General features: G+C 40.3%; 2 protein-coding genes across 2 annotated transcripts; one reads left to right on the plus strand and one right to left on the minus strand.

Annotated features, from left to right (window-relative positions):
- Window positions 1-1,792: 1,792 nt before the first annotated feature.
- On the plus strand, window positions 1,793-6,341 carry LOC116377399 (actin, cytoplasmic 1-like). Its single transcript, XM_031839038.1, has 9 exons — window positions 1,793-1,861; window positions 3,594-3,718; window positions 3,799-3,927; window positions 4,225-4,335; window positions 4,458-4,542; window positions 4,703-4,864; window positions 5,050-5,241; window positions 5,512-5,693; window positions 5,794-6,341. The coding sequence occupies exons 2-9, from the start codon at window positions 3,596-3,598 to the stop codon at window positions 5,935-5,937; spliced, it is 1,128 nt and encodes a 375-aa protein (XP_031694898.1). The 5' UTR covers window positions 1,793-1,861; window positions 3,594-3,595; the 3' UTR covers window positions 5,938-6,341.
- Window positions 6,342-10,336: 3,995 nt separating this feature from the next.
- On the minus strand, window positions 10,337-12,541 carry LOC116377398 (GTPase IMAP family member 7-like; the record flags this gene model as incomplete). The annotated part of the gene is made up of 1 exon (XM_031839037.1): window positions 10,337-12,541. A coding segment is annotated over one exon (1,614 nt), but the record flags the coding sequence as incomplete, so codon positions are not given.
- Between the last annotated feature and the right edge of the window lie 5 nt (window positions 12,542-12,546).

Here is a 12,546-nt window from a genome sequence, read left to right on the forward strand (position 1 = left end):
ACTTGTTACTGTACTACATCTCAGAGGTACATATTGTACTTGTTACTGTACATTCAGATGAATGTGTGAAATGATTCACACGACATCAGGAATGTTTCAGTGAAGAAGAGATCAGATATTGAAATGAGGGAAACTTGACTGAGACTCAGATTTGCAGGATTTACTCGCAGCTTGAAGCCAAAAACCCCAAATATTCACACAGAGTTTCTTGTTTTTAATCTTCTGTTTCAACATCAGATACAATAGACTCTAAAGCTGTGAACCTCTTCATGACTCTAACCAACAACGTTATGCAAAAAGTGAAATGTGCTTTTAAAATGAGCTCATTGCGTTAAATTGTGGGAACTTCTGAGAGCTCGTAACTTTACATTCAGAGCTCTGAAGCTGAAACATGTTGAAGATTTGATATTTAATATAAATATAACATTTGAAGTCTGAAATGCTGGAAATTATTAAATAAAAAAATACCTCACTATTCTTACAAGTACAAAAGTTAACGTGAGTTTCTTTAGATTTGGAGCTTTTGATAATTAATATCAGAGTGAACACACTATCTGTACAGTACACAAGTACTGCACTTCAGGACAACTTTAAGGTACTTGAGATGTACTCGAGTATTTCTCTACTTTCTACTTCTCCTCCACGACATCCCAGAGAAAAATATTGTTCTTTTTACGTCACTACATTTTTCTGAATACTTTAGTTACTTTGCAGATTCAGATTAATGAAGCAACAAATACATTCAGACATTACTGAATATCTATTAAACTGTGTTGATCCCCGGGGGAACCAGCAGTATACAATCATTAAAATCACGTTTACGAGCTGCAACATGGAAGTGATGAACACATTAATGCATCAGTTATTATAACTCAGTAATAGAATACATATTATTCTACATGATGAGTAAAGTTTCAAATCTATGACTATGATTACTTCTGCTACTTCTACTAAATCTGAGTACTTCTTCCACCTCTGGAGAAATGTTTGAAAGAAACTTCTGCCGACTGAAATAAAGTCTTAAGTTTATTTAAGTTTACTGATTAATAATGTTTGCAGCTTTTTTGTCTAGATATACATGTGCTTCTGATAGCAGAATATTATGTATATATATATATATATATATATATATATATATATATATATATATATACACACAGTAAATGCACTCTTTAACCCCTCACATACTTTACTATACTATATACTGAAGGCCAATATAAAATATATGCACACATGGAGGATACAGAGTACCTGAACAGGTAGTATACAGTACTGCTCAGGTACTCAGAGACCTATTAATCTAAAATGAGTCTGAACCATCTCTGATCTTCATCAATGCAAAGAACTCTGCAGAAATAAAAACTATTTCAAACATTTTCTGCAGGTTTTCTCTTCCAGCAGCAGAAGATATTTGTGTGCAAACAAGTATTAATAAAGTTGAGATTGAAGTCTTCACCTCCACAGACACATGGTGAACATCTACTCACTTTTCCGGTCCGACGGGCCAATCACAGACCTGCTGCGGAGGAATCCACCACCTCAGTAGTTCCCTGAGGGCTTTCTTTAAACAGTGTTTTATTTAAATCTCGTCCCCCCCCCCACACCTCCCCCCTCCCTCGTCCTGACGGATGCCTTCTCCAGCCAATCAGGACACGTGCTGAGACAAGCTGAGGAATCCTGCTCACCTGGACCAATGAGAGCGCGAGCTGAGGGAACGTTACCTTATATGGAGAGCGCGAGGAGTCCCTCCAGCGCGGATAAAACAGGTGCGGGTTGTCTCTGAAGTTGCATCGACCCGATCACAGCTGGGGCAGATCCAGAAACACCTTTACGACTCCTCACGCAAGACTCACCTGCACAGGTAAGAACCACCGCTGCTTCTGACACCGGTCTCTGATGTCTCTGCTCACCAGAGACATCTCTAAACTGAACTGCTAGTAGAGCTTTATTTAAGGACAATAAGGTTTATTGATCCGACTGTTTAACTCTGAATCTCTTCAGGTGTGTGACAGACAGCTGATCACAGCTATGACGTTTTAAACGCCTTTTATTTCAACCTTAGAAATAGATTCATGTCTGAGTTTAATTTGTTTTGGTAAACATTTTAAACAGCAGGTTCGTTTCTCTTTAAGATGAAGAGAAACGGTTTAATTAAATTCACAACACATGATGTCGCGGTTAAAATACTGCAAGTGTTTCTCTAATAAGGTATCGTCATCACAAACGGGTGTAGTTCTTCAAGGGTTAAATCTAATCTGGATATTAGCTGTCAGTGACCAGATCTCTGCAAGTATGAGGACACGCTCAGCGTTTCCCACCAGATATTAACCTTTATGCATCTCTACTGGAGACTTGCATGTATCAGCAGCTGGTGTAATATAATGATCAATAACACAAATGTACAAGGAAATGATCTCAGTGAAGCTACTTTGTGGTTTAAATGTTAATGTTAAGCAGAGTTGTGTAACTGTTTCAGGGACTGTGTGGGGTGGGGGGGCGGCTCTGTTCTGCATCAAACACTTGGTGTTGCAGACCTTCACCAAAATTCCTGAATTATCTCACAACTTTATTAATGCTCGCTAACAAACTGCACGCTGTAGTTAAACTTGACTCGTCTCACACAAGGTGACGGACGAGGCTGCAGTTTAAATCTAAAGACATTAAAAGCAAGTAGTATCTGAAATAGTGTAGTTTGTTAAAGAGGATTAGTTTAGGATCTGTCTGAACCCCTTCAGATGTTCAAAATGTAATTTCTACATTCATGACTCAATTGTTATAATGAGAAATGTATTCCACTGGTGCACTATGGGTCAAAGCTACAGCTTGATGTGCATTAGTAATCTAACATGTCATGCTCACTTTCAACACAAATGATGAACTTTAACGACTCGATCTCAAACATCCTCTGCTGACGGTCGGCCATGTTTGCTGCAAACGAAGGTGTGGCTCCTCTGTAGACGATTGGCTTCCACACATCCAGTCACAAGTTTGTGCGTCTGGGTGGAGTCTGATGACGGCAGTCAGAGATCTGTAGAGCGTAAACCCTTCGGCTGGTCAGGTGTCCTCAACGGGTCACCAGTTGCTCGGGTTGGATGACTTGAGAGGCCACGCCCAACAAACTGTCATTCAGTGAGGGAGATTAACATCGCGAGAGGAACCAGAACATTCAAAGTGAACCCTCACATCAGAGTGTTTGTCCTCATTAAGCTGTTTCATCACTCGGCTGAACTCCTGATGTAACTGAGGATGTTTCAAATAGTCAGTGATGAGCTGGCAGGAAATGACATCACCTCACTTCTGACACATTTTCTTAAAACAGTTTAAACTAAATCATTCTAGGTCCTTATGCTTTAAAAAAAAAAAAGTATCAAAAACTTAATCATATCGGCACTGAAATCTTATTTTTTGCATGATTTGTTTAATTATTAAACTCCATGAAGATGCTTTTAATCAGTTTTCAGGTAATTAAAAATAAACATTTGACTCGGATCACAAACTAATAGCTCTAGACAACGTATAAGGAGAAAGTGATTGCTGGTGTCACTGTAGAAGAATAACTCGTATGTTGCATTAATATAAATGTTTGTTTTCAGAAATGGAAGACGATATTGCTGCCCTGGTTGTTGACAATGGCTCCGGCATGTGCAAAGCCGGTTTCGCCGGTGACGACGCCCCCCGCGCCGTCTTCCCCTCCATCGTCGGTCGCCCCAGACATCAGGTACTATTTGATAAAGAATATAAAATCTCCCCAGCAGGTAAAAGCAGTGAACGCGTGATGGTAAAGGTGTTTGTGTGCAGGGTGTGATGGTGGGAATGGGACAGAAGGACAGCTACGTGGGAGACGAAGCCCAGAGCAAGAGAGGCATCCTGACCCTGAAGTACCCCATCGAGCACGGCATCGTCACCAACTGGGACGACATGGAGAAGGTAAAGACCTCCACCTCCTGATTACACACCTGGAGCTCAGATCATCTGGTTAAGACGGGTCACAGCTCTCAGGCTGGACATCGTCGGTGCTGCTGTTCAAGCTACAACAAGTCAACATAGTATAGAGTCATTTCATAGTTTAGTTAAGGATTTCAAAACTTAAATTGACAAATTATTAAAGCTCAAGGTTAAACGCTTGGAAAGGCTTCCACCAGCCACACCTGACTCGTCCACATGTATTTAAATTCTTCACCTGAACATTCAGCTTTCAAACTAACCATCTGTCCCGTCCTGCAGATCTGGCATCACACCTTCTACAACGAGCTCCGTGTTGCACCTGAGGAGCATCCGGTCCTGCTGACCGAAGCTCCACTCAACCCCAAAGCCAACAGGGAGAAGATGACCCAGGTGTGTTCACGCTTCGCTCAGAATCGGTGTGACTCGTATTCTGAGACCCGTATTAGGAACGAGCTACAGCGGGTTTTGTTTGGTCTTCAGTGACGCTTGTTTTGTTTCTCTCTTTGGTACAGATCATGTTCGAGACCTTCAACTGTCCGGCCATGTATGTGGCCATCCAGGCCGTCCTGTCACTGTACGCCTCCGGTCGTACCACAGGTGAGAACTCATGACTGAAAACACTGGAACAGCATTTAATATTGAATTAAAAGACTTCCCGCTCAAAAAATGGACTTGTATCACAAGTACCTGAGATGTTGGGTTTTGTCTGAACTTTCATGTTTCAGCTTTCTGTAACCGGGTGTTTTCTCTCTTACAGGTATTGTGATGGACTCTGGTGACGGCGTCAGCCACACCGTGCCGATCTACGAGGGTTACGCTCTTCCTCACGCCATCCTCCGTCTGGATCTGGCTGGCAGAGATCTGACCGACTATCTGATGAAGATCCTCACTGAGAGAGGCTACAGCTTCACCACCACTGGTATGAGTTTCACCTCCTAAAGCCAGTGGTAGAGGCCCAACTTCTAACCCGGAGCTTCTCACAACTTAAAAACAAAGTGTGACCTCAGAAGAATTGAAGCTCCTGAATGTCTGCTGGTGTTTCTACTTTCTGATTTGAATTCTTGTCCATTTTGTAACCACAAATATTCCACTCTTGACTTCCAGCTGAGCGTGAGATCGTGCGAGACATTAAGGAGAAGCTGTGCTACGTTGCTCTGGACTTCGAGCAGGAGATGCAGACGGCTTCCTCCTCTTCCTCCCTGGAGAAGAGCTACGAGCTTCCTGACGGACAGGTCATCACCATCGGCAACGAGAGGTTCCGCTGCCCCGAGGCGCTGCTCCAGCCTTCATTCCTTGGTGGGTAACGACTCTTAACACAGACTGGAGACAATAAAAATTGAGTTCTTGGGCAATCCACGGGATGATCTAGATTTTATTTGCCTTTTCTATTGAGGCAAATTCTGTAAAGGATCAAACACCAGTCAAATCTTTAAATTCTGATTTTTGAAACATCGTCTAAGCCTAAAGATGTATAATATTTTGACTAATCGCACTATTAAAGTGTTTCTGGGCACAGGTGTCGTAGTGGTGTTCAAACACTAAAACTCTGGCTGCCTCTGTGTTCAGGAATGGAGTCATGTGGCATCCACGAAACGACCTACAACAGCATTATGAAGTGCGACGTGGACATCCGTAAGGACCTGTACGCCAACACCGTGCTGTCCGGTGGCACCACCATGTACCCCGGCATCGCCGACCGCATGCAGAAGGAGATCACCGCTCTGGCCCCACCCACCATGAAAATCAAGGTATAGTTTCTTTTAAATATATTCATTTTTTTTTTTTTTTAATATGCAGACAAAATGGACTTGATGTCTGATCTTACCCTTTTTCTCTCCTTGCCTCCAGATCGTCGCTCCTCCAGAGAGGAAGTACTCGGTCTGGATCGGCGGCTCCATCCTGGCCTCCCTCTCCACCTTCCAGCAGATGTGGATCAGCAAGCAGGAGTACGACGAGTCCGGCCCCGCCATTGTCCACCGCAAGTGCTTCTAGAAAGCTCCACATGGTCCCATCTCCTCTAGCCCGGCGGGGAAGTCGACATGCTTTACAATGGTTTCGTCCAACTAGAACGGTGTCTTGGTGTGAACAGACTAAAAGATACGAGATGCCACAGAAGATGACTCGAGCGTCTGTTTACGTTTTGGGAAGTCGCTGAACATCAGACGAACTATTTCTGAACATGTTCCTCTAACTCTGCTCACAGCCTTCACACCTGCTGGTGATACAACAAACAGTATTATCACTTCACATCTCGTTCTACCTCCAACAATAGATTGTACATCAATACTCTGCTTTTCTCCTCACTCGTTCTGTCTACTGACTCTGTCACAGTTGAGCTGTATGAATATTCCACCGGAGTGTTCACTGGTCAATAAAATGCCAACATTTGATGTTTACAACTTCTCTAATGTCGTTCTTTGCTGAGTTTCAGAAACTTCTAAATGGTGATACATTGAGTTCCTGATTCTTTACATTAAAGCACTTGATCATAGTTTTCACACAAGTGACATTTTTACACCTTCAGGTGATTAAAAATATCAATAGAAAATAACTGAGGTTTGTGGATAGTGCCACCCAGTGGCATTTATAAATTTAACTTCAATTTTATATTTCACCCTTCTGTGTTCCAAATGCAGTACAGAAGTTTCTTCAGTCTTCACTAACCTGTCTAAACGTACTCTAATGGACATTAAAATACTTTTAGAAATGGTCCTCAATGGGGTGTCGTGGTGCCAAGAGGTCTAAGATGATCTGCAACATCCTGTTAAACTATCCAAAAACCTTGAGGCAAACATTTGATAAGACAAATGCAATACATTTATGACATGTCCAACATTACATTTGTAAGGACCAAACCATTTTGTCATGAGAACTCTAACCTCAGCCTTTATTCTTAACCTCAAACCAGACTGAAGATGCTAATTTGTCATAGGTTTGTTTTTTTATAGAACTGTCGATTCCCATTCCCTTTTAAAAGCCAGGTGCACCTGGTGCACTAATTAAATCTCAAATTCTGCAAATTGGAGAAGAGTGGTTTTCTGCTGTAAAGGTTTTTTTTTTTATTTTTTTTTATTTTTTATTTTTTTTTTTTTAAATATAAGGCTAAATGCCAACAAATATGGATTGAAACTGAATGAATTTAGATAAAAATGTGAGAATTGTGGATAAGATTACTCAAATCTAATTATACAAACGCTATACTAATCTTTACCTGCATCTGTGCAGCAATACGGGGGATTTAAAGAATATAAAGCTGTGCAGCATTTAAATGTCAAAGTTATGAATGAAGCTTCAAACTTTTCAGTACAGCCCCAGAATGAGTTTCATATTCTGTTTACTGATGAGGACAAAACTGTTTATTTAATTTATTACATTCTATTCTAATTCCAACACCTGAATAATTACCACAAAACCGATCCATAGCAAAATAAAGTTGGTCTTTTAGTGAAAAAATACATTTAATGAGCCAAGGTGGTGCCTAAAAACTGAGTGTTTTAAGTGAATGTCTTCAACTAGCTTGTCTGTTCAGGCCTTCATCTTCCTCTTCTTCATCATACAAACTGTGTTGCACATTTTCTTTTTCACAACCAGGACTGTTTGAAAATGAAGATTTATCTGATGTGAATAGTTTCAGTTAATATTTATAATGGATTCTATACGAAATTCACCAAAGATGTGAGACTTTCCTCACAAAACATGTGCAACTAAAACATTTATAGTTATAAACTTAATAACTTAGTGAATGAATGTGAAACTATTGTGATGGTTAACTAACCCAAGTGGCAACTTTATACCTTCATTGGAAATGAAACATTTCACAAAGTTCACCAATATTAAACGTTTTATTATCAGTTTGTCTACATTAAGGATTTTACAGAACAATACAAATTGGCATTTTTTTGTAGGACAATACAAATATAATGGAAACTACGGACGTGTTTTATTTCCAGCCTTGTCTTCAATCATCGTTGTATTTTGATTCTTAATAACTAATGTAAATAATGCTGATGAGTATTTATTTCTAGCAGAATCAGCTGCTTAGATATTTGACTCAATTGTAAAATGTAAAAAGAACAAACTGGCTACGATGAAATATGATAAAGCATATTCTGTACATACAGTACATAGTACATGTCCAACTATGCAAGTAGAAAATAAACAATAACTATGACAGAAAGATGAATTACACAAGTTACTGTATGATCACATCATTTGGTCTCCATCATTACGAAGAGGTGAGCTCACCCTAAATGTCACATATTCATTTTTGATCCTATATTCTCAAATACAAATATGGTTCTTTTAGTATTACCTATATACATACAGTATCTTTTGTTAGGTATAAACCAGGTGCACTATGAAGTAAGTCATACTCTGAACTCAAACACAACTTCCACTCTGAGGCAGATACACAACTAACAGAGTGAACCCATGAACAGTCTGTTTTCAGAGAGCCACAATTCCAGCTAGTCTGTAAACTCCTCTACAGCGTCACACTTCATGTAGGGAGGCAGAAAACAGAACAAGTTATACTCACAATCTAGTGTAAGTATAAAAATATCAAAAGAAACAAACATCCCAAAACAATCCATGCGACATGCGGCCCAGAGGAACATGCTTCTCCTAACTACTCCAAATTTGTAAATGAATGTATAAACAATCAAAGATTAATTACAGTAAACGGACTTCATGAATAATAATACACAAAGGTTTATGCAAACATATAAATCAACATTTTCACAATTCTCTGACATTTAAGGTAATTTGCTGATTTTCTCAGCAGCCGAGTTCAATGACATTGTGTTCTATTCAGAGGTGTCTCAGTGATGTGTTAGCTGTCCTAGCACACACGTCCTAAAGTGTTAGTCCAGCTCCATCAATGTGGAATCAAACAAGCAGAAAACAGGCGTAGTTGTGCTTACGTGGTGTTGCAGAATTAGAAAATAAAGCAGCACTTAGTTTACAGCAGGGGTCTCAAATTTTCACTCCGGGCCACATCAGCATCACGGTCGCCCTCAAAGGGCCGGTTGTAAATGTGACTACTCCTAACATATTGGTAAATAACTGTCTCTGCATTTGATTATTGTTTATTCAAGTGTAAAAATATTGTAATGCAGTTATATAAATGTAAAAATATATTTAAGCACATTTCTGTTATTATAACTTAAATCCTATTAATTTAGGGTTAATAAACCCACATTACTCTATCAAAGATCAAACTATTAAAGAAAATAGCAAAGACAAATATCAAACAAGTTATTACAATAACTTTGTTCAAAGCTTAAAATCCTTTCAAGGGTGCGTTTGCACAATCCCACGTGAAGTATTTCATGTGTTTTAAAGCCAGTTTAAAGTAGTCTTCAATGTACTCACAATACATCTCCATGTCAAGTGAACAGTAACCAGCCAAAGAGCTGCTTCCATGACTGTGTGTTCAAGTATCTCATAATTATGACTTTCAATCTCATAATTATGACTTTCTATCATAGTTATGACTTTCAATCTCATAATTTTGACTTTCTATCATAGTTATGACTTTCAATCTCATAATTTCGACTATGGGGATATTTTTATCATCAAGTCTAACTTTAAAAATGACGTGGCGGGCCGGATTCGACCCGCGGGCCGGGAGTTTGAGACCCCTGGTTTACACGTTTTAACAATTTACTGACCAGCAAAAGCTGCATATTAAGATACTTGCTCTACAATAATAAATACAAATGGTGAACTAATTGTCGGTTCCCTCGACTGAAAGTCAATGTGTTTTTGGTTAAATAGTCTGTGGTTAACATTAACACACCACCAGATTTTAACGTTTAGTTCTTGGATATATAATAGGTCAGTGAATACCCCTCTGGTGAATTTAGAAGCTTCTACGTGTTTTAAAAAAGTGTGTAAATGAGACGACTAAATGTCCTCACTAGGACACTAGTCCTCCTTCAGCTTAGTGGTGGAGACGTGAAGTCATGTGACCGTGGTGGAGTTCCTTTATAGACTAACGTTACAAACATCATAAAAGTGGTGTTCATTTGTGAAGATTACCACTCTGACCATTTGTTTGACACACAGATTATGTTCTGCAATAATCCAAAGTCTAATGCAAGAATCACAGTTGCTTTTTGATCGAGGGAACCATGATGATGCTTCCTCATACATCATCCCTGCATCACTCTATACACTACAGACCTCTCTGTGTTTTAACATACATGCTAAGGTTCAACATAGATGCAACAGGTTAAATCCATCAACAAGCCTGCAAGGCTCATCTCTGAAGACATGCTTATTGCTGGCATCTACGTATATCTGGTTTACTGTCGAGGTTTTTTGCGATCTGTGCGCCTTCAATTGGGCATATTAGTCGGGATATGAAAATGCACCTGCCGGTATCCTGATGATTCATTTTCCTGTAAAGAAGCTTCTGTTGTACACATTACATTTGCTCTCGATGTTTGTGAGCCCCGGACCTTGAAGTTCAAAATACGGGTACTGATTGATGTTTCAGGGTGTGTGTGCTTATATTTGTATTATCTATATTGCATTTTTTTGTACTCTCCAACGTCTTTTGTTTAATCATGTCGTGTGCCTTTATGTGTTGACAGGTTAGCTTTGAAGAGTCCAAGTCAAATTTCCCTGTGGGGACAGTAAAGCATCCGTCCATGCACGTAGCCAACGAGCTACAAAGACAGTTTTGTAGGTTGAGGAAGAGTTTTCTGACTTTTTTCTGCTTCCAGTCTTTCTACTAAAGCTCGGCTAAACACGCTAAGAGTTACAATGACATGGATCTCGTCATCTAACTCTCACTGCAGCAAATTAGTTGTATTTTACTAAATCACTTCCTAAGTGAGTAATATGTGCAAACTGAAGATGAAGACATCCATCTGTAAAGTCCATAAATGTAAACCTGCTTCTTCTATCAGCCTAGCAAGTTGTAAATCTCTTCATGTGTGTTCTTTGGTCTTTGTGCTGTCTGTAGTGTGAATGTCTACCTCAGAAAGATGTGACTCAACAGAAATAGAAACAACAAGAGCACACCAAAAGCAAGATACCATTTCCTTCTCTTGTGATGGTACTCTTCTTGGAGCTTTATGAAGCTCTTCTTCGCCTCCTCCAGACTCAGTTTGTCCTCCTGACGTTTTTGTTCCCAGGTGTCCTTTCTTTCTTTATCCCAGGCGTCTCGATCTCTCTTCACCTCTTTTCTAAACAGCTCCAGTTTCTTTACAGCATTTTCCTTTTGCTCTCTTTCTGACTGAACTATTTTCTCTAAAGCTTCCAGTTTTATTCTCCCTTCCTGTCGCTGAGTTTCCTGTTGTTTTTTCCATCTCCTTTCTTCTTCCACCCGATCTTTCCGTCTCCTTTCCTCTTCCTCCCGTTCTTTCCTTCTTTCCTCTTCCTCCCGTTCTTTCCTTCTTTCCTCACGCTCCTTGGTGACGTCCTCAAGCTGTTTTGCTTTCAGTTTTCTCTCGTCTTCTTTGAATTTGCTTTTCAGGGATTTTAAATCTTCCTCATGTTTTCTCCGGAGGTCCTCATCCCTTCTTTTCATCTCTTCTTCCTTCTCTTTTAAAATCCTCTCCACTTGTATTTTTGTGTATCCTTCTGTGTTGTCAAACATCTCAGTGTTGTAGCAGCCACCATTTTCCTTCATCATGGTCTCGATGTTGTTCAGCAGATCTCTGACTTGAGTGCGGTTTGTGTAATCTTTGTTATTGAAGACCTGGTATCTCCCTCCACAGTCCTTCAGGAGTTCTTTTACAAAGTCATCACAATCTTCGATATAACTCTCAAATGACCGATCTTCCAGGTCATCTCCTCTGGTGAATATAATGATGATGAAATCTTCAGACTTCTCACCAAAATATTTCTTGATCAGTTTCACGGTGTCTTTTTCTTCTTGTGTAAACTTCCCGATCTGCAGCACCAGTAAGAACACATGAGGTCCAGGAGACAACATGCTGACGCATTTCTGAAACTCTTGTTGAATTTCTTCATCAGACAGAGTCGTGTCAAACAAGCCGGGGGTGTTGACCAAGACGACAGGCCGTCCATCGATCTCTCCTGTTGCTTTCTGACAAGACTTGGTCGTTGGCTTCGGGGTGATTCTGGGTTTGAAGAGCTTTTTGCCCAAAATGGTGTTTGCTGTTGAACTCTTCCCATTGCCAGTCTTCCCGATCAGCACCATCCTGAGATCACTTCCCACCTCCGTCTTCTGTTTCACATCCCTCAGTTCAGCTTCAAGTCTTGAAACCTTCTCCATCTGAGCCTTGGTGAACATCTCCATTGTGAAGCATCTGGATCCTTCAACTCTCATCTTTTCCACAGAATCCAACAGCTCTGGGATCTGCTGCTGGTCCCTGATGTTGAGAACAACATATCTTCCTCCACAGCTCTGACAGAGATCCTGGATCTCCTTGTTTTCTTTCACAAAGTTAACAACAGCTGGAGCTTTAGGATCTGACTCCACAGTGAACAGAATCATGGTGAAGTCATTGACTGGAGAGCTGAATGTGTTCTGGATGGTCTCTAACTCTCCCTTGTCTTCATCAGTGAGGGGACCCACAGGTAGGACCAGGAAGAAGACATGGACGCCCTCAGGACCACAGAGGG

The sequence above is a fragment of the Anarrhichthys ocellatus genome, unplaced genomic scaffold (assembly GCF_004355925.1).
Source record: "Anarrhichthys ocellatus isolate YVR2014 unplaced genomic scaffold, GSC_Weel_1.0 scaffold1210, whole genome shotgun sequence".
Lineage (NCBI taxonomy): Eukaryota > Metazoa > Chordata > Actinopteri > Perciformes > Anarhichadidae > Anarrhichthys > Anarrhichthys ocellatus.